This window comes from Tamandua tetradactyla, chromosome 21 (assembly GCF_023851605.1).
Source record: "Tamandua tetradactyla isolate mTamTet1 chromosome 21, mTamTet1.pri, whole genome shotgun sequence".
NCBI lineage: Eukaryota > Metazoa > Chordata > Mammalia > Pilosa > Myrmecophagidae > Tamandua > Tamandua tetradactyla.
In genome coordinates this window covers 35,294,994-35,322,109 of record NC_135347.1, presented here as the reverse complement: position 1 = coordinate 35,322,109, position 27,116 = coordinate 35,294,994, and the positions used below count along the sequence as shown (strand labels likewise).

Below are 27,116 nucleotides of genomic sequence, written 5' to 3'. Positions count from 1 at the left end.
TTAAAAAAAAGAAAAGAAAGATGCACATTCATACCGTGATGTTATTAGAAAAATATTCTTGCAAATAAACTATATAAAGACAAAATACATTTCAAAGGTATGCGGGTTGTTTTTTTTTTTTACAATAGTCTATAAAGTGCAGAGAAATCCTAAGTAAAGGGAAAACTCCCTACAACAATAGTTAATCACAGCAGCTTTTGTACAGCAACACTTAGAGGACGTTGGACGCTTCAGTTTCCCAAGAAGAGAAGGATGGAGAGGATCTTCTGATTCAGATTTTTTTCTTGGCTGTTAATCTGCTCTCTTCAGAAATGGCTACAGAGGCCAAATCTCCAGGGAGTGCATTTCTTGGACAGTGAACAGGTCCATCTGGGTCCTCGAGGGAATTATTAGAAGAGTCCGTACCTGAGGAGGTTCGTAGGAGTCCCTGGCATAATCGGTGATGGGGAGACCCTGGTTCCCTTCATAGAGTGGCTACTCCTCCCTGAACTGCAGGAGCCAGGGTGGCTGCAGAACGCTTCCTCAGTTGAACAGGAGGTGGCACAGGAGACGCAGAGGGATCCGGGGACCGGGCAGTTGAGACATCCCGGGCTTACTCTTGGCATTTGTTATCTTCACACATGCCTCAAGTGTTACGATGAACATATTACAGGTGGCAGTAAGTAAGGAAGAGGCTTCATTCATGTTCTCCACGCTGGAATGTGATTAATATTTGAAGTAATTAACCCAGGAAGGCTAACATTAAAACAAACAAACAAACAAACAAACAAAGGGTGCAGTTCAGTGGTAGAATTCTTGCCAGCCATGCGGGAGACCTGGGTTTGATTCCCGTTCCATACACTTCCCAAAAAGCAAACAAACAAGCAAGACAAAAAACAGACAAGCAAACAAAAATTTAACAAATGGTGCTGCAATAATGGGATATTCACATGGAGAAATAATGAAATGTGACCCTGCCATACAGCATACAAAAAAACAAACAAAAACCAGCACGTCAGTCTCTCCAGGAGTGAAATGGTAGCTAGTTGCAGGGATCATTCAGCCCCATCAGCTGGGGAGGAAAGTTTGCTCTTTTCCAGGAATGCTCGTCTAAGCAGTACAGTTCCTGACTGTCCGTAGAGTCTGAGATTGTTGCTTCAAGGATGATTTTTGTGTTTTAGGAGCCACATGCACTGCATTTAATCCCTAGCGAGGCTATTTCCTGGCTGTGTGATTGTAGGGAAGACCATTTCTCCACCTTGAGTTCTTACTGTGAGAGTTAAAGGGGACAATGTATGTGCAGCCCTTGGCTCAGAGAGGCCCACAGCCTCCTACATGTTACTCCAAACTCTAAAAAGGCCTGAAAACCCAGTTTTCCTTTTGATGGCAAAATCTGTACTGTGGGATATTTCATTTGTGTCTCAGCCGTACTTCTAATCACCTTTGATATTTGTGTTATTTACTGTTGCTATTCTGAGACTTCGGGCTTAAGTGAACTCTGAAACTGTGAAAATGAGTTAAAGATACTGTTAACGAGAAAGCTACACAACTAGACAATGTTAAACAGGCAAGGATGACTTTATTCAGGGGATACAATAGCAAGGGGGAAAGTCAAATTCAACTCCATCAAAACAAAGGGCAGCAAGCTTTCTAAGGGCCGGGAGTGGGTTGGAGGGAAAGCACTGGGGCGTAGTAAGAGGGGAGAGGGGTGATGATCAATGGGATGGGTGATTTTACTGAGTTTGCAATTAGGATGGTTGGTTCCACCTAAATGGGTGAGAGAGTCACCCAGGTTGTGATTGGGGGTATTTGATATGGAGTGTTTTTCTTTGCGGTAACCCGACCACTTGGAGTCTGTAAGGGCTGGGAGAGAGGAGGAGAGAGATAAGGAATTAACCAGTTAGGAGCCTCTCAGGGGGCTGGGTAAGGGCTGGGGTGACAGGGAGGGAGGATGGAGAGTTTGGGGGCAGAGTGATGTTTAGAATAGTTACAGGCTGAAGTTCCCTTCCTCACCCCCTGCATTCCGAGTTGTTTTTCTCTGGAGCCCCACAGATCCAAGACCAGTTTCAAGGTGGTCAGGAAGGGGCAGGGAGTGGGTGAGGGCATGCACAGGGTGAGGCTGATAGCTTGATCAAGAGAAAAAAAATGTCTTGGCCAAATACTTATATGGGTAATAAGGAGAAGAAAAGGGAATGTGTGGAGTAGATGAAGTTCTTGTGAAAATGTGTGCACTGTCAGGTGTCTTACTTTAGAATAGTGTGGGATAATGCCTCCATACAGGACTTAAGGAAAGAAGAAGACAAACTTTAATTTTATAGCAGCAGTGATGACCAGGAACTAATGAAAATAGCAGAAGCTACATAGGATAAAAAAAAAATGAAGATTTTTGACCATATGGTGACTGAGTGTGTTCCACAATGAAGAAATGAAGGTATGTCTCAACTGATTTGCTGGTCATGAAATAAACTGTTCATGAAATTAACTATTCCTTATGGAATATTCCATAAGGAACTCAAATTGAAGTTACAGTGAATATTCAGAAGGTTGACTTTGAATATTTTTGTCCTTACTTAAGTAAAGGGCTGATGAAACAGTTCTGTAGCAGAGCCATGTTCCTAGAAAATCTCAACAACAGCTGAAGAGAGAGCACCCAGAAGCTTTAAGGATGCTGAGCAGAGGCTGACTGTTCCAATTGTACAAGCACATGCAAAGTGAGCAGTGATGGGCCCGGCCCCAGCCCATGTAACAAAAACGGAGAAACAAAATACAATAAAACAAGAAAGTGTTTAAAAAGATGTTTCCCTTCCTTCCTTCCTTCCTTCCTTCTATCCTTCCTTCCTTCTCTCTGTCTTTCCTTAAAAAAAAAAAAAAAAAAAAAAAAGCCAGCATCTGGAATGTTTTTAAAGTGTACATAACTTAGTTATACATCATTATGTAAACAAGAAATCAAATCATGGGTGGTAATTCCACTCCTGGATATCTACCCAAGAGAAATGAAAACCATGTCCACACAAAGAAATGTGTGTGAATAGTTCACACACATTTAGCAGCATTACTTATAATATAACCAAAATTGGAAACAACTTAAATATCCATTAACTTGTGGATATACAGATAAAATGTGGTATATCCATACAGTGGAATACTATTCAGCAATAAAAAAAGAATTAACTACTGAACACCTAGGGCAATATATAAGATCCTACAAAGGTTCCAAGTACTAAGGTAACTGTCCAGAAATCTACAACCTCCTGATAGTTTCCTGGACCAGATAAGTCCTGAAATCTACAGGGTCCAGCCTCTCCAGATCATCAAATACTTCCATCTCCTTACCCCATATTATTGACAGCCCCTTCTAACATGAAAAATTTAGAATGGCCATAGTCCAAATATCCCTAAAGAGAGGGATAGAAAGATCAAAACTGATGGTGGAGTTATACAGAGACGGTAGTGTTTAACAAATGAATACAATTGCTGAATCATTGAATTTATATTTCTTTTAGTCTCCAGTATCTTAGAGCAGCTAGAAATAAAAACCTAAAATTGTATAATTGTAACCCATCCAAACTCTAAAATTTGTTCTACAACTAATTGTGCTGTGCTTTGAAATTTATTATTTTTTTGTACAAATGTTATTTTTCACAAAAAGAAAAAAATAGTTGATTGTGATGATAAAAAATTATTTATCCCTTCCAGACTCCTAAGTTCTGGAGCAGCTGGAAGGAAAAATCTGTGATGATGGTATGGTAGCCCATGACAAACTCTGGGATCTGTCCTGTAATTACTTGCTGAAGAGTACTTTGAAAACTATTGCTAAATGGGAGCTCCTCAAAATTAAACACTTTTGTGCATCAAAGAACTTCATCAAGAAAGTAGAAAGACAGCCTACACAATGGGAGACAATATTTGGAAACGACATATCGGATAAAGGTCTAGTATCCAGAATTTATAAAGAGATTGTTCAACTCAACAACAAAAAGACAGCCAACCCAATTACAAAATGGGGAAAAGACTTGAACAGACACCTCTCAGAAGAGGAAATACAAATGGCCAAAAGACACATGAAGAGATGCTCAATATCCCTGGCCATTAGAGAAATGCAAATCAAAACCACAATGAGATATCATCTCACACCCACTAGAATGGCCATTATCAACAAAACAAAAAATGACAAGTGCTGGAGAGGATGCGGAGAAAGAGGCACACTTATTCACTGTTGGTGGGAATGTCAAATGGTGCAACCACTGTGGAAGGCAGTTTGGCGATTCCTCAAAAAACTGAATATAGAATTGCCATACGACCCAACAATACCATTGCTAGGTATCTACTCAAAGGACTTAAGGGCAAAGACACAAACGGACATTTGCACACCAATGTTTACAGCAGCATTATTTACAATTGCAAAGAGATGGAAACAGCCAAAGTGTCCATCAACAGATGAGTGGCTAAACAAACTGTGGTATATACATACGATGGAATATTATGCAGCTTTAAGACAGAATAAACTTATGAAGCATGTAATAACATGGATGGACCTAGAGAACATTATGCTGAGTGAGACTAGCCAAAAAGTAAAGGACAAATACTGTATGGTCCCACTGATGTGAACCGACATTAGAGAATAATCTTGGAATGTGTTATTGGTAACAGAGACCATCAGGAGTTAGAAACAGGGTAAGACAATGGGTAATTGGAGCTGAAGGGTTACAGACTGTGCAACAGAACTAGATACAAAAACTCAAAAATGGACAGCACAATACTATCTAATTGTAATGTAATTATGTTAAAACACTGAATGAAGCTGCATCTGAGCTATAGTTTTTTTGTTTGTTTGTGTTTTTTACTTTTTTCCTTTTTTATATATTTTTTATTTTTATTATTATTTTTATTTTTTTCTCTATATTATTATCATTCTATATCTTTTTCTGTTGTTTTGCTAGTTCTTTTCCTAAATCGATGCAAATGTACTAAGAAATGATGATCACACATCTATGTAATGATATTAAGAATTACTGACTGCATATGTAGAATGGAATGATTTCTAAATGTTGTGTTAGTTAATTTTTTTTAATTAATAAAAAAACTATTGCTTTTTTCTTTCTTTGCTTTGTATATGTTATATTATACAATAAAAAAAGTTAAAAAATTTAACTACTGATACATGCTATGACATGAATCTTGAAAACATGCTAAGTGAAGTCCAACACATGAGGTCGCATTTTGTGTGTGTTCATTGATATGAAATGTCCAGAAAAGGCAAACCTATGGAGGCAGAAAGTGGATTGGTGGCTTCTGGGGTGTAGAATGAAGATTAACAGTAAATATGCATAGGGATCATATCTGGGTGCTAGAAATGTTCTAAAGCTATGTATGGGGTTCCATATTTGGTGAATTTATTGAAAACCAATAATTCCTATCCTTGGCCAGTTGATTTTTTTTCTGACGGCCAATTGATTTTTGACAAGGGTACCAAGTTCAATAAATGAGGAAAGAACAGTCTCTTCAACAAATGGTGCTGGACAATCTAGATGCAAAAGAATAAAAGGGACCCCTACCTCACACCATATACAAAAATTAATTCAAAATGAATCAAAGACTTAAATATAAGAACTAAAACCATAAAACTGTTAGAAGAAAGCATAGGGGAATAACTTCAGGATCTTATTAGTATTAGATAATGGATTCTTAGGCTTTACACCACACAAAACTTGGACTTCAACTAAGTTAGAAAGTTTTGTGTATCAGAGGACATGATCAAGAAAGTGAAAAGACAGCCAACAGAATGGGAAAAAAGTTTTGGGAAACATGTACTGGTAAGTGTTTCCAACTAGAATCTATACCCAGATGAATTCTTATTCAAGTATGAGGGTAGACCCCAGGGATGAGTCTGGCCCTGGCACCATTGAATCAACAATGCCATCCTGACCAAAAGGGGAAAAAGAAGTGTAATAAATAAGGTATCAGTGGCTGAGAGAGTTCAAATAGAGTCGAGAGGCTATTCTGGAGGTCATTCTTATGCAAGCTTCAATTAGACATTGCTATTATAATAACTTGCCAAGCCCTAACCAAGGTGGTATGACAGTGGCTCAGTGGCAGAATTCTCGCCTGCCATGCTGGAGACCCAGCTTCGATTCTCAGTGCCTGCCCGTGACAAAACAAAAACACCAAAACTATTCCAGCCAATCCTAAAGAACACCTAGGGCATTATATAAGAGTCTACAAAGCTTCCATGCACTACAATCTCCAGATGGATCCCTGGACCAGATAAATCCTGAAATGTAGAGGGGCCAGCCTTTCTAGAACATCAACTAATTCCATCTCCCTACCCCATATTATTAACAGCCTCTTCCAAAATGAAAAAGTTAGAATGGCCACAGTCCAAATACCCCTCAAGAGAGGTATAGAAAGATCAAAGGTGATGATGGAGTTATACAGAGAAGATTGGGTTTAACAAATGAGTATGAGTACTGAATCAGTATACTGATATTTCTTTTAGTCTCCAGTACCTTAGAGCAGCTAGAAATAAAAACCTAAAATTATGGAATTGTAACCCATACCAACAGATTCTGAAATCTGTTCTACAACTAATTGTTGCACCGTGCTTTGAAATTTATTGCTTTTTTGTGTATATGTTGTTTTTCACAAAAAAGAAAAGGGAAGTATAGGGGTAGAATAAAGAAATTTTCAGACAAGCAAGTGTTCAAAAGTTTAACCTCCCATTCTCTTTTTCTTAAAAGCTATGAAGAAAATGGTCTTCCAAAATGAGAGACTATAAAAAGAGAGAGAGACAGCATGCTAATTTTTCTTCAAGATTGCAAAAGCTAGAAGAGGCAGAGCCTAGACCACAAATCGGTTCTTAGGAATGTTCCAGAAATATCCGTTGGGCTAAATAAGGCACATATATCACATGGAACTCTAGTCATGTGTAAAACGACCCTGGTTTTACTTTCGGTTTAACATTGGATTGAATTCTGGTTTTTTTTTTGTGTGTGGTTCACAAATATATCTCGTGATTCAGTTGCTTTGGAAACAAAATCATTCCTAATATTGCAGTTTATCATCATCATTGATTGCCAATGCTATTTATGCTTCTTTTTTCCTGGGATGTTTCAACTTTGGCAACTTTTCTTCCCTTGAGACCCATGTCAAGGGTGTCCGTTCCTGTTTGAAATTCAGCATCAGCAGAGGAAGCTAACATGGTATCAACAGCCATTAAAACCATCAACACTTGAAAGTGAAAGGTTGGGAAAAGATATTTCATGCAAATAACAACCAGAAAAGAGCAGGAGTAGCTATACTAATATCCAACAAATTAGACTTCAAATGTAAAACAGTTAAAAGAGACAAAGAAGGACACTATCTACTAATAAAAGGAACAGTTAAACAAGAAGACATAACAATCATAAATATTTATGCACCGAACCAGAATGCCCCAAAATACGTGAGGAATACACTGCAAACACTGAAAAGGGAAATAGACACATCTACCATAATAGTTGGAGACTTCAATTCACCACTCTCATCAATGGACAGAACATCTAGACAGAGGATCAATAAAGAAACAGAGAATTTGAATATTACAATAAATGAACTAGACTTAACAGACATTTATAGGACATTACACCCCACAACAGCAGGATACACTTTTTCTCAAGTGCTCATGGATCATTCTCAAAGATAGACCATATGCTGGGTCACAAAGCAAGTCTCAACAAATTTAAAAAGATTGAAATCATACACAACACTTTCTTGGATCATAAAGGAATGAAGTTGGAAATCAATAATAGGCAGAGTGCCAGAAAATTCACAAATACGTGGAGGCTCAACATACTCTTAATATACTCTCAAACAACGAGTGGGTCAAGGAAGAAATTACAAGAGAAATTAGTAAATATCTCGAGGCGAATGAATATGAACACACAACATATCAAAACCTATGGGACGCAGCAAAGGCAGTGCTAAGAGGGAAATTTATTGCCCTAAATGCCTATATCAGAAAAGAAGAAAAGGCAAAAATTCAGGAATTAACTGTCCACTTGGAAGAACTGGAGAAAGAACAGCAAACTAACCCCAAAGCAAGCAAAAGGAAAGAAATAACAAAGATTAGAGCAGAAATAAATGAAATTGAGAACATGAAAACAATAGAGAAAATCAATAAGACCAGAAGTTGGTTCTATGAGAAAATCAATAAGATTGATGGGCCCTTAGCAAGATTGACAAAAAGAAGAGAGAGGACGTAAATAAATAAGATCAGAAATGGAAGAGGAGACATAACCACTGACCTCACGGAAATAAAGGAGGTAATAACAGGATACTATGAACAACTTTACGCTAATAAATACAACAATTTAGATGAAATGGATGGGTTCCTGGAAAGGCATGAACAACCAACTTTGACTCAAGAAGAAATGACCTCAACAAACCAATCACAAGTAAAGAAATTGAATCAGTCATTCAAAAGCTTCCCAAAAAGAAAAGTCCAGGACCAGACGGCTTCACATGTGAATTCTACCAAACATTCCAGAAAGAATTAGTTCCAACTCTGTTCAAACTCTTCAAAAAAATTGAAGTGGAGGGAAAGCTACCTAATTAATTCTATGAAGCCAACATCACCCTCATACCAAAACCAGGCAAAGATAATACAAAAAAAGAAAACTACAGACCAATCTCTCTAATGAATATAGATGCAAAAATCCTCAATAAAATTCTAGCAAATCGAATCCAGCAACACATTAAAAGAATTATACATCATGACCAAGTAGGATTCATCCCAGGTATGCAAGGATGGTTCAACATAAGAAAATCAATTAATGTAATACACCATATCAACAAATCAAAGCAGAAAAATCACATGATCATCTCAATTGATGCAGAGAAGGCATTTGACAAGATTCAACATCCTTTCCTGCTGAAAACACTTCAAAGGATAGGAATACAAGGGAACTTCCTTAAAATGATAGAGGGAATATATGAAAAACCCACAGCTAATATCATCCTCAATGGGGAAAAATTGAAAACTTTCCCCCTAAGATCAGGAACAAGACAAGGATGTCCACTATCACCACTATTATTCAACATTGTGTTGGAGGTTCTAGCCAGAGCAATTAGACAAGAAAAAGAAATACAAGGCATCAAAATTGGAAAGGAAGAAATAAAACTATCACTGTTTGCAGACGATATGATACTATACGTCGAAAACCCAGAAAAATCCACAACAAAACTACTAGAGCTAATAAATGAGTACAGCAAAGTAGCAGGTTACAAGATCAACATTCAAAAATCTGTAGCGTTTCTACACACTAGCAATGAACAAGCTGAGGGAGAAATCAAGAAACGAATTCCATTTACAATTGCAACTAAAAGAATAAAATACTTAGGAATAAATTTAACTAAAGAGACAAAAGACCTATACAAAGAAAACTACAAAAAACTGTTAAAAGAAATCACAGAAGATTTAAATAGATGGAAGGGCATACCGTGTTCATGGATTGGAAGACTAAATATAGTTAAGATGTCAATCCTACCTAAATTGATTTACAGATTCAATGCAATACCAATCAAAATTCCAACAACTTATTTTTCAGAAATAGAAAAACCAATAAGCAAATTTATCTGGAAGGGCAGGGTGCCCCGAATTGCTAAAAGTATCTTGAGGAAAAAAAATGAAACTGGAGGTCTCACGCTGCCAGACTTTAAGGCATATTATGAAGCCACAGTGGTCAAAACAGCATGGTATTGGCATAAAGATAGATATATCGACCAATGGAATCGAATAGAGTGCTCAGATATAGACCCTCTCATCTACGGACATTTGATCTTTGATAAGGCAGTCAAGCCAATTCACCTGGGACAGAACAGTCTCTTCAATAAATGGTGCCTAGAGAACTGGATATCCATATGCAAAAGAATGAAAGAGGACCCGTATCTCACACCCTATACAAAAGTTAACTCAAAATGGATCAAAGATTTAAACAATAGGTCTAAGACCATAAAACAGTTAGAGGAAAATGTAGGGAGATATCTTATGAAACTTACAATTGGAGGCAGTTTTATGGACCTTAAACCTAAAGCAAGAGCACTGAAGAAATAAATAAATAAATGGGAGCTCCTCAAAATTAAACACTTTTGTGCATCAAAGAACTTCATCAAGAAAGTAGAAAGACAGCCTACACAATGGGAGACAATGTTTGGAAACGACATATCAGATAAAGGTCTAGTATCCAGAATTTATAAAGAGATTGTCCAACTGAACAACAAAAGACAGCCAACCCAATTACAAAATGGGAAAAAGACTTGAACAGACACCTCTCAGAAGAGGAAATACAAATGGCCAAAAGGCACATGAAGAGATGCTCAATGTCCCTGGCCATTAGAGAAATGCAAATCGAAACCACAATGAGATATCATCTCACACCCACCAGAATGGCCATTATCAACAAAACAAAAAATGACAAGTGCTGGAGAGGATGCGGAGAAAGAGGCACACTCATCCACTGTTGGTGGGAATGTCAAATGGTGCAACCACTGTGAAAGGCAGTTTGGCGGTTCCTCAAAAAGCTGAATATAGAATTGCCATACGACCCAGCAATACCATTGCTAGGTATCTAGTCAAAGGACTTAAGGGCAAAGACACAAACAGACATTTGCACACCAATGTTTATAGCAGCATTATTTACAATTGCAAAGAGATGGAAACAGCCAAAATGTCCATGAACAGACGAGTGGCTAAACAAACTGTGGTATATACATATGATGGAATATTATGCAGCTTTAAGACAGAATAAACTTATGAAGCATGTAATAACATGGATGGACCTAGAGAACATTATGCTGAGTGAGACTAGCCAAAAAGTAAAGGACAAATACTGTATGGTCCCACTGATGTGAACCAACATTAGAGAATAAACTTGGAATATGTCATTGGTAACAGAGACCATCAGGAGTTAGAAATAGGGTAAGATAATGAGTAAGTGGAGCTGAAGGGATACAGACTGTGCAACAGGACTAGATACAAAAACTCAAAAATGGACAGCACAATACTACCTAATTGTAATGTAATTATGTTAAAACACTGAATGAAGCTGCATCTGAGCTATATATATATTTTTTGTTTGTTTGTTTGTTTTTATGTATACTTTTTGTATTTTGTATTTTTATTTTTTTCTCTATATTATCATTTTATTTTTTTCTGTTGTCTTGCTATTTCTTTTTCTAAATCGATGCAAATGTACTAAGAAATGATGATCATACATCTATGTGATGATATTAAGAATTACTGATTGCATATGTAGAATGGAATGATTTCTAAATGTTGTGTTCGTTAATTTTTTTTTTAATTAATAATAAAAAAACAACATCAACACTTGAGTTTGGGGCAGTTCTTTTAGGTCAGTTATCATGTATCCTGCTCTGTTCGTTTGAACAGCCGCTGATTCTGAGAGCAGCTTTTGCAAAGCAGTTGTGAATTACTTCAGGGGTGTCAGTTTCTCACATAGCAATGAGATTTCTCAGCACATCAAGAATATGCCATGTAATGAATGCTTCATGTGATGTACTGTGGTGATTTATTATGTCTCATCCTAACGGCTGCACATAACCATACTGCAAGCAAGGAAAAGGCCACACACTTGTTTTAATTTAAACCCCCTGCGAGTGTGTGTAGCACATTTATCAATCAGTAAAAGAATGTTCAAATTCTCGCAAGCCAGCTTTCTCTTTCATTGCAGGAGCCATTTCCTAAACAACTTGCCAGACATCAGTTCATTTTTTTGACTTTATATCTACACAGGAGAGTTGCATATATAAAGGGAAATTTTGAATTTCCATATACATTATTCTAATTTTGTGCTACTTCTCAGCACTGCAGCAAAAGACTACTAATGGCCTATCTTCATATATCTATTTTTCGCCAATACCTTGCTAAGAGTGCATGTGCCCCAAATGTAATCAGAAAGAAAGATAGACACTAAAGACTGAGATGGTATAATCTAGGAATACCTAGAGTATACAATGATAATGACTAAATGTACAAATTTAAAAAATGTTTTTGCATGAGGAAGAACAAAGGAATGTCATTACAGCAGGGTGCTGAAAATAGATGGTAATTAATATTTTAAAATTTTAACTTATGTGTGAGACTAAAGCAGAAAATGTTTATTTGGTACCGAGTTTATATTTTCACTAGTGCATTTCCTAATATAATTTATGTAGACAGCTTAATTGAACACCATAAGTACATGGAACCTTGGGTAGGGCATGAGATTTTGTTGGTTTGTCTAGAATGATGCCCGATAAATCCCAGAGTGATTCGAACAGTGAATAAAAAGGTATTTGTAAAGTCCCTTTGGGGAATGGTGAGAAAGGGGGAAAATTCAACTTCCTCAAATTGAATTCTTGATATTCTCACAAGCAGTGAGGACAACCAAAGCTATAGGGTGAGCCCCTAATCTTGGGGTTTGTTCATATGAAACTTAACCCCACAAAGCATAGGTCAAGCCTACTTAAAATTAGGCCTAAGAGTCACCCCCAAGAGAACCTCTTTGTTGCTCAGATGTGGCCGCTGTCTCCAGCCAACACAACAAGCAAACTCATCTCTATGTGGGACATGACTCCCAGGGGTGTGGACCTTCCTGGCAATGTGGGACAGAAATCCTATAATGAGCTGAGCCTCAGCATCAAGGGATTGAGAAAACCTTCTCTACCAAAAGAGGGAAGAGTGAAATGAGACAAAGTGTCAATGACTGAGAGATTCCAAACAAAGTTGAGAGGTTATCCTGGAGGTTATTCTTACACATTAAATAGATATCACCTTGTTAGTCAAGATGTAGTGAAGAGGCTGGAGGGAACTGCCTGAAAATGTAGAGCTGTGTTCCAGTAGCTATGCTTCTTGAAGATGATTGTATAATGATAAAGCTTTCACAATGTAACTGTGTGATTGTGAAAACCTCGTGTCTGATGCTCCTTTTATCTACCTTGTCAAAAGACGAGTAAAACATATGGAATAAAAATAAATAATAAGGGGAATAAATGTTAAAATAAATTTAGATTGAAATGTTAGTAATCAATGAAAGGGAGGGGTGGAGGCTATGGTATGTATGAATTTTTTTCTGTTGTCTTTTTATTTCTTTTGAATTGATGCAAATGTTCTAAGAAATGATCATGATGATGAGTATGCAACTATGTGATGATATTGTGAATTACAGATTATGTATGTAGAATGGAATGATCATAAGTTAAGAATGTTTGTTGTTATATATTTTTTAAAAATTAATAAAAAAAGAAAAGAAAAGAGTGCATGTGCCCCATGGGCATATTTATTCAGAAAAGACCTTCAATTTTCAAACTCATCTTCAGCAAACAGAAGCCATTGGAGAAGCTTCACCTTTTAGGCACAGTGGCGTGATACTGTAAGCACCCTGAAAGCATTGCCTCCATCCATAAAGACTGGACCCGCCATCTGTAATACAAATTCATTAGCCTTTTCTACAAAGAAACAAACAAAACCCAGATGCAGAAATTTTATTTGCTCTGATCTGGCAAAATCATTCAAGCGTCTTGTTTACGAAGTTCATATGTTTGGCTCCTCTCATTGTGTTAACACTTTTGCTTCTCTTGGCTGCTTTTTTTATCTTCTCCTGATTTTCAAGGAACATATGGAATATTAAGAAAGATTGGGATTTGGCAAGTTATGATAGGTAGCAGTGTCTAACTAAAGCTTGCGTACGAGTGACCTCCAGAGTAGCCTCTCGACTCTATTTGAACTCTTTCTGCCACTGATACGTTATTAGTTACACTTCTTCTCCCCCTTCTGGTCAGGATGGAATCATTGATTCCATGGTGCCAGGGCCAGACTCATCCCTGGGAGTCATCTCCCATGTCAGCAGGAGGACTTTCACCCCTGGATGTCATGTCCCACATAGGGGGAGGGCAAAAGACTTCACTTGCAGTTGTGCCAACACTTTTTAATTACCTGTCCAACATACCCTGGGATGTATCCAGGTATTACATTAAACTATGCAGATTCACAAGCCCTCGTTCCCATTCTGGGCTCTGTGTGTTTGGGTTGTTTAAATGAGCTAGCTATCCAGGCAGGTTGATAGCGGTTGTGTGTTACAGAAAACTTAGGTTTTGGACAAAATAAACTCTCTGTCTTTGTTGTCATACAGTAGGGGAAGTCTATAATACGAAAAAAATCACTTGCCCTGTGTTCTGATTTATCTTAGTCCCAACCGGATTGGCTTCGTTCTTATCTCTAAGTGAAGCCTGATCTCTTTTTTGGTTTCTTTAACAGTTGCTATATAGGAATACTGACTTTCAAAGCCGCAGATCTCTGAGTCTAAGGTGTCACACAGGTACCCAAAGTTCCAGGGAAATCCCAGGTTATATACATGTAGCACAGCATCTCAGAATCAAAGAAATACACTTGCAACTCCAGACTAAGTGTGACTGCTATAAGAGCTTACAATCTAGGTCCCAATTTTCTTATTAGTATCTTCTAAAAGATACCTTATGATATTCTTTTGTTTCTGGCTTATTTTTGTACAACACAATGTCCCCAAAGTTCATTCACTTTGCTGCATGCCTTATGACTTTGTTCCTTTCTGTACCTGCACAATATTCCATCCTATGTATCCATCACATTTCACCTCTCTGCTTCTCAGTCACTGTACCCTTTGGCTCCCTCCAGCATTGGGCATCATGGATAGTGTCCAAAATAAACAATCCATGTCTTACAGTGTCCTCACTTAGTTCTGCAATCATCAACACTCTCAATTTCAGAAAATTTTCATTAATCCAAAGAGAAAAGTAACAAACACACCCTTCCCCAACTAGCAAATCTTAACCTCCCCTTAACTATTGTCCCTCCAACCCCCCCCCGCCCCCTTTTACTTCTCGTATTGCACTGCTACTGTTGATGTTAAATAGAACTTAATTGTATTCTATATACTCTCCTACAGCTCATGTCTTACAGTATTTAAAAATAGGCTTAAATACTCTGTGAAAACTGATAAATGTACGGTCAGGACTAGATTTTGGGGAGAACTAGAACAGAAAAGACTTATGGTACGATTTGGCTTTTTAAGCCCCATACCTTTACAGCTTTGATAAAATTAAATTTCTCTGCTAGAAACGAGAGATGTAAAGATTGCTGTCAAGGCTCTTATCTCTGGTTGTTTTGAATCTGGCAAGAAAGCAATACTAATGATTAATATTAATATAGCCTGGTGAGAGTTGTACATCAATCTATAGATAGAGTGCTTTGGTATTACAGAAGAAGGAATAATTACTTTTTTGAGTCAAAAGGCAATGAGAGGAGAGGGGAATTATAAAGGAGATTGTAAGTCAGGCCTTCAAGAAGGAGGAGTTTGACAATACAATGACGACAGAGAAGGAAGGGCATCTTAATAGGAGGAAACGCAATGAGCAAGGACACAGAAGCGTGAACATATAAGTGGTCCAGGGGTACATCAAGGACATTCACAGTGTTTAGTGCATAGCCTCTACAATCATCAAGGCAATCCTGGATGGAGGGAGCGCTAGAACTTATAAGGGAAAGGAAAAGAAGCCTCAAGTACAAGAGGATTAGGCAGCGTTATGGGTTGAAATATACCCCCCCCCCCCAAAAGATATGTTGAAGTCCTAACTGCTGGTACCTGTGTATGAGACCTTATTTGTAAATAAGGTCATTTCAAATGGAGCTGGTTATAATGAGGTCATTCTAGAGCAGGATGGGCTTTCAATCCAACAGGACTGGTATCACTAGAAGAGGAAGAAATTTGCACAGACTTAGGAAGGGAGAACACCATGTGAAGGCAGACAGAGAGATAGCTATACGATGATGGAGGCAGAGGTTAAGTAATGCCACCAGCCAGAGACTCAAGAATTGCCAGCCACCACCAGAAAGAAGCCAGTAAAGGGACATGGGTGGATTTTTCCCTACAGACATTAGGAGGAACATGGTTTTTCAGGCACCTTGATTCTGGACCCCTAGTTTCCAGAACTGAGAGACAACTTTCTGTTGTTTTAAGCCATCCAGTTTGTGGTCCTTTATTATGGCAGCCCTAGAAAACTAAGACATGTAGGAAAAGGAAAAATGGAATGGAACATTATTCAGTTGGCTAGTGATGACATACTTTACTTGAACCTATTTGTCATATCAATATTAAAAAATTATATAAGCCATCTATACTCAATGAGTGACAGAAATACATGGCTTTATTTATAACGGCAGGGGGCAAACATGAATAAACCCTTAAGTCTATGCATTTCACACTAATATCATTCCTTAAGGTATCAAGACATGGAAAAAATTAACAAAAATAAAGTCATCATCTCAGAGTTCTTTATTAGAAAACAAATTAATCACACTAAAGAACACAAAAGAAAAGGAACATAATCTTGCAATTCTAGAACACAAAACTAAATTATATGGTAAGGGATTCTTAAATTTTCAAAGAGTAGAAAAAGAAAAAAGTAATAATTGACAATCATTTAGGACAGTGTTTCTCAAATTTAGCTCCTTCCACAGACATCTTCTTGGGGAGGGAGCCACAAGATTTCTGTAGTAATTTTTTAATTTTGCATTTTAAATTTGAGAATCTAAATCAAAGTAACACACAGTTGTTCGGGATTACCTGGACAAATATCTTACATAAAAATACTGCCACATGATTGCAGCATCTTCACTTGTGTCTCTGACCCCTGTGGCACCAAGTGAGAACAGCACTTAACTTTTCATGCAGAGTTTCTCAACTTGGGTCCTTACAGACTTTTCATGGAATTGTTGAACGTTTCCCATGAAAACTATTAAGTTGTCAAGGTTGAGAACACTTGTTTAGTGTTCTAAACCATGTCTCAGAGTTGTGTTTCTCAATATGGGATAAGATGATATAAAGATGGTGAAGGGGGATATGCAGGTAGTTTGAAAACGCACATTTAGGAAGCTATTGATTTCCTCATGCTAACTCTAGAAGGTCAAGCTCAGCAAGATATCTTTGACTGATGTGTAGCACAAAAGACCAAATACAGATTAAGCCTGGGGGGCCTGGAATAAGCATGGTCGTGGTTGAGAAACACTGGTTTAGAGGTAGAGGACTGCTAGCACATGAACAGTAAAACAATATGCCAAAGAGAAAGAACATCTTTCGGATCAATGGATAAATATTAAACCAGAACTTGTCATGGTGTTTTTGAACCCAAAGACCACTCCAGAAGAAACCCAAGATGGTTCATCAATCTTTTCATCCCCATGGTGTGGGGAAAGTGGGTCTACCTTCTAATACTGATCCAAAAGAAGAACAAAGCCCCCTATACATTATTATTATTTTGATTAATGCATTTCAGAATTTAAGTAAACAGCTGCTGTAGTTGGGTAAGAATGGCCAAGTGCTGTCATGGTTGGTGAGGCCATCCAGTTCTCAAGGAGGGTATCACTGAGGTCTGCTCTGCTAGGAAAGAAACAAAGAATTGAATCTTCTTGGAAAGCTAAATTCCCTTCATTACCAGAACACTTATTTTTGCTACTTATACACAACCCGTTACAAGTGGTCTTGAGATAGTTCTGAAGGAAAAGGACAAGGCAAACAAAGAGATCTTATAACTGTGGGAGCCTCTAATACCCACTCCAATATACTAGTAGTGGGGAATCGTATTTCCTATCTTCTCAGAAAGCAATTTGTTTTGTTCTAGTCTTAAACTAAACCTAACTGCTAAAAGTGTAGGAACATTTTGCCTCAATGATTAATTAGGTTTTTGAGTGTTTCAGTGCATGGGGCGATGCCAAAAGCTAACCCCAATAGTGTCCAACTATGCGATGATGTAGACCTGCAATAAGAAGGTTTATATTAACTGTGTCTTATTTCAGAAGACTTAGTTATATTTTTTATCAGACTCCCTTCCCCCACTTCTGTTGTTATTCTGAGTAGCTATTCTGAGTGACCATCACAAGTAATGTATACACATTGTCCAAAGGCCAAGGTGTTGTTAGTGGGTGATAGATACATCTCAAAGGACATTTTGATTAAAGAACTGTAAATTTATCACTTGATTAAAGAAACACTTGAGTCCCTCTGTGTATGACATCAGTGGGACTGGCTTATGTAGAAGCTAGCTAGGACAGAGTTCTGGAGAGTGGACGGTAGAGGGGATGGGAAGGAAAGAGGTTGTCAAACCTTAGCCGTATCTTGGTTCCTTTCTAAAGGGCCCATCACCCTACAGTATTTTGTTCAGTTAGTGATCTCCTTTAAGATGACTAATTTTTGCAAACTTTGTTTTGCCAATTGGAAAGCCACTTAGATTGAGTTGATTTGGCATATGCACACAGGTAAAGCAAAAGGTACCTGGATTCCCACTTGCACTTGGGAAAAAAATCCAATTTAACATGGCCTGTGTGCTCTGACCCCTGCCAAACCTTCTTACCTCTCTTTCTTGCTGTCCTTTGTTCAATCTACTCTTGCTTTCTTCCTGTTCTTTGACATCCCATACCTGTTGCCACCTCAGGACTTTTGCATTTTCTATTTCCCTTGCCTAGAAAGCTCTGTTTTGTTTTCACATGGCTGTCTCATGTGAGTCAGGTCCTTAGCTCAACCACCATCTCCTGAAAAAGGCCTCCCTCCCCATCTTAGCTATTTTACTCCCTGCCTCTGCCATGTGCTATCATATTATTCTATTTATTTCAGGGATTCTTTTCCTACTTGTTTTTGATTTGCCTACTTCTCTGAAACATAAATTCCTTCTTACCTTTTTATTCATCCTTATGTTCTCAGTGCCTAGTATTATGTCTGGCACATAGTATGTGTTCAATAAATATTAATCAAATGAAGGCTGAATGGAAGGACCTCGCCCATTGGCACAATTAATCTCTTTGTAAAAATGTGAAATTGATAAATGACTGATATCACAATTCCTCAGGTCACCCCAAATCATTCTTTCCCTAGCCAGAAAACCTTTCTGGAGTATAATAAAACATTGACAGTGGAATTTTCCTGTCTTTTCATGTCCCTGGCCTGACATGTCACCCACCTGTAATTATTTTAGGGCTTCAATTTGCCGTAGCCGTGTCTCTAGTTCCCCACTCCTTTGCATATTTATTAGATCAGTACATCCACCTATGCAATCTTTTCCGATAAAGACCCGAGGTACCTAAAAAAGGAAGCAAACCAGTTAAGGAATTTAATTATCAGATTAGAAAGAATGATCTGTCATCTAAATATTTCCCATGACCCATATCTTTTCAAATCACTTTACAATTCTACACATAACTCTTTTAGGATTGACCTTTCTTACTGTTATAAGAGTAAAATTATTTATTAAAGAATGTTTTTTAAGCAAGGATAATTTTCAAATTGAGTGTACTGTACATGAGAGATTGTTCACCTTGTCAAAATGATTTAAACATGTCACTCAAATGAAACAAGTTTCAGGGGAAGAATTTTGGTTGGCTGCAGTGAGACCACCCTGATGGAATCCTGGTCTCTTTGCAGTTGTAACACACCTGAGCCCTTGAGTTAAGCCACAGTAACTGGCAGTTTGTTTCTAAATACAGCTGGAAAAGTAGGTACATTAGGTATGTGCCCCTGATTTTTAGATCCACAGTTAATTCTAGTCCTCTCTCCCAGTTGTTAAAGCACAGAAGAGCTCTGGCCTCAGCTGGGGAAGGGGGTGATGGTGACTGGGTCTCATTCTTTAAATCCTGACCCATCATAAGGTGTTTAAATGCGAGCGTCCTGGGACCAAGGACACTCATCTGCTTTGGCTTCCCATCTGGCATGGATGGGTCACCCAAGGCAAGCCAGAATGACGCAGTCATTATACCCTCTCTGCTGCCAGGCACAGCCACATTCCAGAATTCCAGAAGGCTCTTGGAATCCTGGGGGAAGAGGAACTCTCCTCTCTACAGCCCAGGAATTTCCAGGTCAGGGGTGTGACACACAGGCTGAGTGGCAGGTGACAATACAGGTCCCCTGATGGAGGAGAAGCAGGTCCTAGCCCCCAAGATGAGGAATGTACCAGAAGGGGTGGGGAGGTGAGAGGTAGGAAGCAGTAAACATATTTTCAAAGCTTTTGATTTCCTTCAGAAGGCTTAATTCAGACGATTATTATTTTTTTAAGCAAGAGAGATGAGAAAAGGGGCTGAATTATTGCAAGTAATTTCTTATAGTATTTTTATGAACAATGGGGTCTGGAAACCAATTAAATAAACTGAGCCCTCAGCTGTGGGGTATGCCCCTGTGAAACATTCCTTTGAAGGAGAAGCTAAGACTACTTATAATTAAGCCTAAGAGTCACCCCCAAAGACTGTAAGCCAATCAGGCAGGTAAATGCACTGCCTTCCCCACATACTGCCTTCCCCATTTCCGGGGGACATGACTCCCAGGGGTGTAATTCTCTGACCACCTGGACACAACTCCCAGGATTCACTGGGACCTGGCATCATGGGATTGGGAAAACTTTCTTGACCGAAAGGGAGATGAGAGAAATGAAAGAAAGTGATGTTTCACTTGCTGAGAGATTTCAATCAGAGTTGAGAAGTTATCCTGTTAGTTATTCTTATGCATTATGTAGATATCTCTTTTTAGTGTATGGTGTATTGGAGTGGCTGGAGGGAAGTACCTGAAACTGTTGAACTGTATCCCAGTCACCTTGATTCTTGTAGACAATTGAATAACTATATAGCTTTTACAATGTGACCGTGTGATTGTGAAAACCTTGTATCTGATGCTCCCTTTTCAGGATGTGAAGAGATGAGTAAAAAAAAAATGAGGATAAAATTCAATAAGTAATAGGGCGAATAAGGGGAAAAATTGGGTAGACATACTAGTAGTCAATGAGAGAGAAGGTTAAGTATATGGGATGTATGAGTTTTTTTCTTTTTATTTCTTTTTCTGGAGTAATGCAAACATTCTAAAAATCATCATGGCAATGACACACAATTATGTGATAATATTGTGAGCCATTGATAATATACTTTGGATATATTATCAATGGCTCTGTGTGTGTGAAGATATCTCAATAAAATTATTAAAAAATAGGGTGGGCCACGGTGGCTCAGCAGGCAAGAATGCTCGCCTGCCATGCCAGAGGACCCGGGTTCGATTTCTGGTGCCTGCCCATGTTAAAAAAAAAAAAATTATTAAAAAAATAAAAGAATGGGGTCTGGGTGCAAATAAATAATCAAACCAAATGAAATAGACACAAAAGGATAAATATCATATGATTCTGCTTCTGTGAAATCTCAAGAATAAGGAAATTCATAGAGACAGAAAGTAGATTAGAGGTTACCAGAGACTGAACCAAGAGAAGGGGGAAGAGGAAGATATTGCTTAATTGGTACAGGGCTTCTGTTTTAAGTGATGAAGGATTTTGTAATAGAAGGTGGTGATGGTGACATGGCATTACAAAAGTAATTAATGCAACTGAATTAATGGTTAAAATGGCAAATAAAAATTCTGAGCAATAATGATTTTAATTTAAAAATTAAAAAGAAATCCTGCCCTAAATGTTCATGGCTATTTCCCAGTTCTGGAGCCGACTGTGCCATTCAGGACCCACGAATGAGAAAGACTGGTATCGTCACATTCAGCCACAGGAGATACTGCCAATTCCACAGGTGGTGTGGGATGCTTACAAATGGGAAGCAAAGCACCACCAATGCAATGTTGTTTTTATTAACAGACAAGGATGGCAGCAGAAAGCTAAGGTAAGCAACCTAAAACTTCCCCTAGCTCTTGGCCATTATTTTAGAGAAAATAAAGAGTCTTCCCAAATTCTTGGACCCTCTCAGATTCTACATGCACCAGGAAGGCTTGGCTCTGGCCAGTCGTAGCAGGAAGCAGGGCAGAGCCCTAACGTCATCCCAGTGCAGTCCGACTGTGCAGCCCCTCTGCCAAAGTCACTGCTAATTAAATAAAAATCATCTGAGTTTAAACAAAAATGCCATTTACTCATTCCTGAACTTATATATCTTCAAAGAGAATAGAGCCTCTGTCACTCCTTTTATGGCTTGCCGCATCTCCACACGTGGGGGGTGCTGGTTCCCCCTGTAAGCCCCACAGAAGGGCTCCGAGTCTAATCAGCTGGGGAGGACCGCCCAAGGAGCAGAGCCCTCGGGCAGGTCAGATCTGGCGTGCATGGGACTCACAGGCTTGTGAAAACAGAGATTCCTGCGCCCTGCCCACCCCAAATTTCTGATTCAGCTGGTCTAGGTCAGGACACGAGAATGGGCCTTTCTAACAAGCTCCCAGATGAAGCTGATGTCGCTGGTCCCGGAATCACAATTTGCAAATCCCTGGTTTAGACTCAGCAGCCATTTATTCCTCTCAAGGTAACAGAGGCTCTGAAAACCCCCGGCCTCATGGCCGCCCCCAGCCGCTCAGGTCGCGAGCAGGCCGTCTCCACTAGGGCAGACTTTGGTGCACACGTCCTAGCAAAGCAGCCTCTGTACCTGCGAGAAGGAAGTCCCCTTCGCGCTCGCATCCGCCCTCGGGCTGGGCAACGGCCAAACCGCCCGCAAGCCCATGGGTTCCCTCTGCCCCTGCCGGGAGCCACGCTTCAGCTTGCACCTGCCTGGGCGGGCTGGGGGCGAGACGGGAAGCAGGCACTGTTGATTCAGCTGAGGACCGAGGAAGAAATGCACCCTCAGGGGCCCTCCCCAACCCCTTTCGTGAGGAACTGGAAAGCCTGTTACTGTCAAGGAGAGGGAAGAACTGCCACAGGAAAACAAGTATGGTAATATGGGGCCCTCCCAGACTAGGTGTCCAGTTCCCAGCCAGGCAGGCTCTTTGGGAGCTCCTGAAAGCTATTTCCCAACACTTCTCACCCAATGCCTCCTTGGCCACCTTTCTGGTACAGGCACCAGCACTTTCTTTCCTGGATTATGATACCGATCAAAAACGGTAGGTTCTCTGCTCTATGTGCTCAGGTGACCAATTCCTCAGAGATGGGGTCTTCAAAGACAGAGAGAGGATATAGCTAAGCTCAGAGCAGATCAGAGGGCCTACTGGCCTAAAAATCTCTCTTCCCAAACTGCAGTAACTGATAGTTTTATAGTATCAAAAGATAGGCAGGTTTTAGGATAATGAGTACAATGGTTATAGATGATTTAGTTAGAGTGACCTGATCATCGAGTATGCACAGATTGATTATCTGCTTAGTCACAGAACATATGTATGAAAACGATGGCTTTAATATGCTGATGGGTGCAATTTTTAGTATTATAATGAGGTCTAGATCACTTATAGGTTGAAGTCGAAGCTACAGTGCACTGTTAGGTTCAAATAGGTTCAAAATTGGTCTAGCCAGAGAGTTTAGGAATTGGGATGGGTTAGTTTCAGGCTGACCCAAGTTCCTTCATTAATAAACATTAGGGATGGTCTTTGGTGATCGTAAGACTCTGAAGTTGAAAAGCAGGATAAGGGGTTACTAATGGGTACCCATCACAAGGTTTTTATAATCACAGGATAAAGGCTAGATCGTTACACAATCCTTATCAGAGATCAAGGCAGCTGGGTTACAGTTTAATAACTTCAGGTATTTCCCTCTCTATCCTAATGTACTAGGAAATAAAGAAAATGATTCAATAATCATAATCATTTGTTAAATCCTAGCTTCTTGGTTACAATTACTGCTATAGCCTCGGGATTTTTGCCCTCTTCCTCCCATACTCGCTTTTCCCCACAGCTGCAAGAGTGACCTTTCAACACATAAGTCAGATCAGGGGCTACTTCTCTACTCAGAACTCTCCAATAGCATCTCACCTCACCCCGAGTACAAGCCACAGTCACTACAATAGCTTGACAGCCCTTCGCAGTCTATCTTTACCTCTCAGATCTCATCTTCTCCTCCTTTTCGGCTAAACTCACAATGCTCCAGCTACTATTCTGCTATTCCGTGAACCTCACAAGCACACTTGCACTATGAGGTCTCTGCACTTGCATGCCTTCCCTTCTCCTTTAGAAATCTACTCAGTTCTTCTCAGTGAGGCCCTGATGGCTCCATTTAAAATTACAACACGCCCACTACCTCCCTTTCCTATTTTTCTCCATTGCACATATCATTTACTGCCTTTCAATACATTATTTTATTTAGTGTACTTATTGCCTCTTTCACTAGAATAGAAGCTTCATGAAGGTAGAGCTTTTATTGCAAATCCCGAAGGTAGAGCTTTTTTTGGTCCATTTTGTTCATAATTGTGTTCCCAGTGCCTTGAAGAGTTCCTGGCATAAATGAGACACCAGGAATGAATGAATGAAGAGGCTTGTCTTTCCTGCTAGAGAACAGAATGCTGTTACAGTGAGAGCACCAGTTCCCAAACTGTTACACATTGGAATCACCTGGGGATCTTTGAAAATTCTAAAGGCAGTCTCCCACCCTGGACGTTCTGATGTAATTAGCACAGGATGTGTCTTTAGCATTGGGATTTTTAAAGAACTCTGTAGATAATTCTAATATACAGCCAAGTTTGGGAACCACTTGCTAAGAGCAATCCATGGTGTCAGCCACAGTGGCTTCCTAAAAGTAATTACACTGCCTCCCCTCTCTCAGAACCTGGGCTGCCTCTACTAGGGTGGTCCAGCTAAGCAGCTGGAGCCTCTCGCATTGCTTCTTCTGCTCCAGGTCCTACCAGAGAAGCTTACAGAGGCTTACAGCCTGGGGCCCTGACAACAGGTAGAGCCATAGCATTTAGCCTAAGTGGGCCTCAAAATGCCAATTTCTGGTCGGGCAGGGGGGAAACAACAATCATCAGAGCTTTATACCCAGAACCCAGAGAAAATTCTTTAAGTCAAACTGAAAGTGAAATAGATATGTGCTTCTGCAAACACTACATTCTAGCATGTCCAGCCTGAAAGGGAGCCTGGGAGAGCTGGTGGGACATCTGTCACCCCATTCATCACTTGAACCCGTACAGCGATCTGGCTGGCTGTAGCAAAGAAGCAGCTGTGGGCTCTGAGGAAACGGAAATCTCCTTCCACGTGGAGAACAGTTCATAGGGGTCCTACTATCCATACATAGCAGAGGGGACTTAAAATACTCTGGCCTCGGAACTGCAAAATGCTTCTCCCTACAATGGCAGGTCTAGAAACATCCCATTATTTACAACAAGGGGGAAATAATGGGCCCTATGATTTCCCCAGGGAGAGGAATTAGGTAAGACAAGGAAGGACGAATAAATTAGGTTATAGTTAAAGCAAGCCTGGAGGAAAGACTGAAGGACAACAAATCACGCTCGGACAAGTGAAAACAGAAGGAGCAGTGTACATGATTCCCGTGCTGAGACACAGAAACGTGCAGATCACTCTCGGACCCTTCACCCCCACTTTGCACCCCCAGCTCCGCTAGTTGGAAAGTGTCATTGCACGGCAGGGTTTAACACGCAAGGACTCCAGATTAACTCCTAAAATGACTCTCCGACAAGCGGCTGGGCCCGCTGACCCTGAGCACCCAGGACACAGCAGCTGTCCCCCTGGCCCGCCGGCCCACCCTGACTCAGGAGGGCCATTGGCCACAGTGTGGCTACCCATTCAAGCCGCCGGGTCTTCGCCCAGACTCCCTCCCCCACCGCCCCGGCCCTCCCTTGATTGATGAAGGGAGAGCGGTATCCTAGAGAAAGGCACAGGGGCACCCACTCACAACCCTGCAAGGAAAAGGAATCTGGGAGCCTTTTTCCCCCAGGGTCTTTTAACGCGAACCTCCAGACTCACCGTTCTTGCCCCTGTGAGCTGCTGGAAATAATCTTGAATCGCGTTTGTGTCGCTGGTGGCCGTGATATCGACAAATTCCAGGAGTCCTTCTTTGAAGGGCATTTGGCTGAGGATCTGTTGGGTCCGTTTGCAGTAGGGGCAGGTGGGTTTGATGAACACAACCACCTTCCCAGGGTGGATTTTGCTGTTCACGTATCTCTGAGCCATGCTGGCAGGCGGCGCGTCTTCCCGGGAGGAGCCCCCGACCGCACGTCCTGCTCCGGCGGGGAAGCAGCGGCCCAGACCGCCGGCTCCCTCCCGTTTAAAGGAGCCTCCTAGGAGGAGGAGTTTGCTTGGTGGCATGCTCGAGTTTTAAAGGGACAGCCCCAGAGTCATTCCGACCCGGCCTGATTCACGGGTTAGACATGCCTGAGGATGCACGCCTGCTGTTTAATCCCAACAGCTCTGCCCAGGGTGTCTGGGCTGCCGGCAGCCCTTTCCTGGGTGCCTGTCCTTCCGCAGAGAGCAGCGCTCAGTTGCCCTCCCGCGAGGCGCCAACTACAGACCAGCCCCGGGGAAGGGGCCGAGGGGCAGTGACCTCTCAGGGCAAAGTGTTTTTAAAGCACACAGGGGGATCATTCAAGAGATGGAAGCTTTGAAATCTCTCTAGGGGAAGTGGGCTGGACATGGTGACGGCGCACCGGGTGTTTGCTGCCTCCCGCGTGGTTTGCTTGGCCCACGCGACGGGTGTTAACGCTGCTGCTTGTTTTAACGGAGTTAGTTCCCAATCCGGAGAGTCACGGAGGAATCGGGACTTGAGTTATTTGTGTATGTGTATTTAACTCGCTTCAAACAGGCGGGAATGAGAACTAGACGCGGGAATGCAAGGCTGTGCTCCACCAGGAGGGCGATTTTCTTTCCAAAAAAGGCAGCTCTAGTGACACTGAGCTGCTGCCCTGGGGCTGAGCAGAGGTTGGAACCGAGAAATCAGGATTTAAGGGATGATTTTGATTACTGAATCATTATACAGATATTCGTTGTTTGCTTTCTGGTATATTGGAGTTGACAGAGGAAAATGCCTGAAATCGGTTAATTGTGATCCCAGCTGCCTTGGTTTCTGATAATGAGTGTATAGCCTTTATCTTCTGCCCCTGTGACTGTAAAAACCTGGTGACTTACCCTCACTTGTACCCATTTATCCAGTTTTTCAACTTTAGAGTCTTGTGATCACTAAGGACAGCCCCTAATGTTTATTAATGAAGGGCACGGGTCAGCCCAGAACTAACCACCCCAAGTCCAAAGTTATCTTCATAACCGAGACTGGATCTAACCAAAGTGGCCCACATGACATGCACATTGCTTAGACTTTAACCTACAAGTCACCTAGACCTTAATATAATACTAAAAATCACGCCCATCATCATATTAAGGCCGCCATTTTCTTGCACATGTTCTGTGTCT

General features: G+C 40.4%; 1 protein-coding gene across 4 annotated transcripts; it reads right to left on the bottom strand.

Annotated features, from left to right (window-relative positions):
• Nucleotides 1-23: 23 nt before the first annotated feature.
• On the bottom strand, nt 24-26,314 carry GLRX (glutaredoxin). Of its 4 annotated transcripts, none has more exons than XM_077139114.1 (3): nt 25,677-26,314; nt 19,000-19,119; nt 24-694 (listed from the first exon to the last, which is right to left on the bottom strand). In XM_077139114.1, the coding sequence occupies exons 1-2, from the start codon at nt 26,016-26,018 to the stop codon at nt 19,006-19,008; spliced, it is 456 nt and encodes a 151-aa protein (XP_076995229.1). In that variant the 5' UTR covers nt 26,019-26,314; the 3' UTR covers nt 24-694; nt 19,000-19,005. The 4 variants fall into 4 exon arrangements, with proteins under 4 accessions (XP_076995229.1, XP_076995230.1, XP_076995228.1 ...); XM_077139115.1 differs by lacking the exon at nt 24-694 and adding an exon at nt 13,251-13,435; XM_077139113.1 differs by lacking the exon at nt 24-694 and adding an exon at nt 16,300-17,426.
• Between the last annotated feature and the right edge of the window lie 802 nt (nt 26,315-27,116).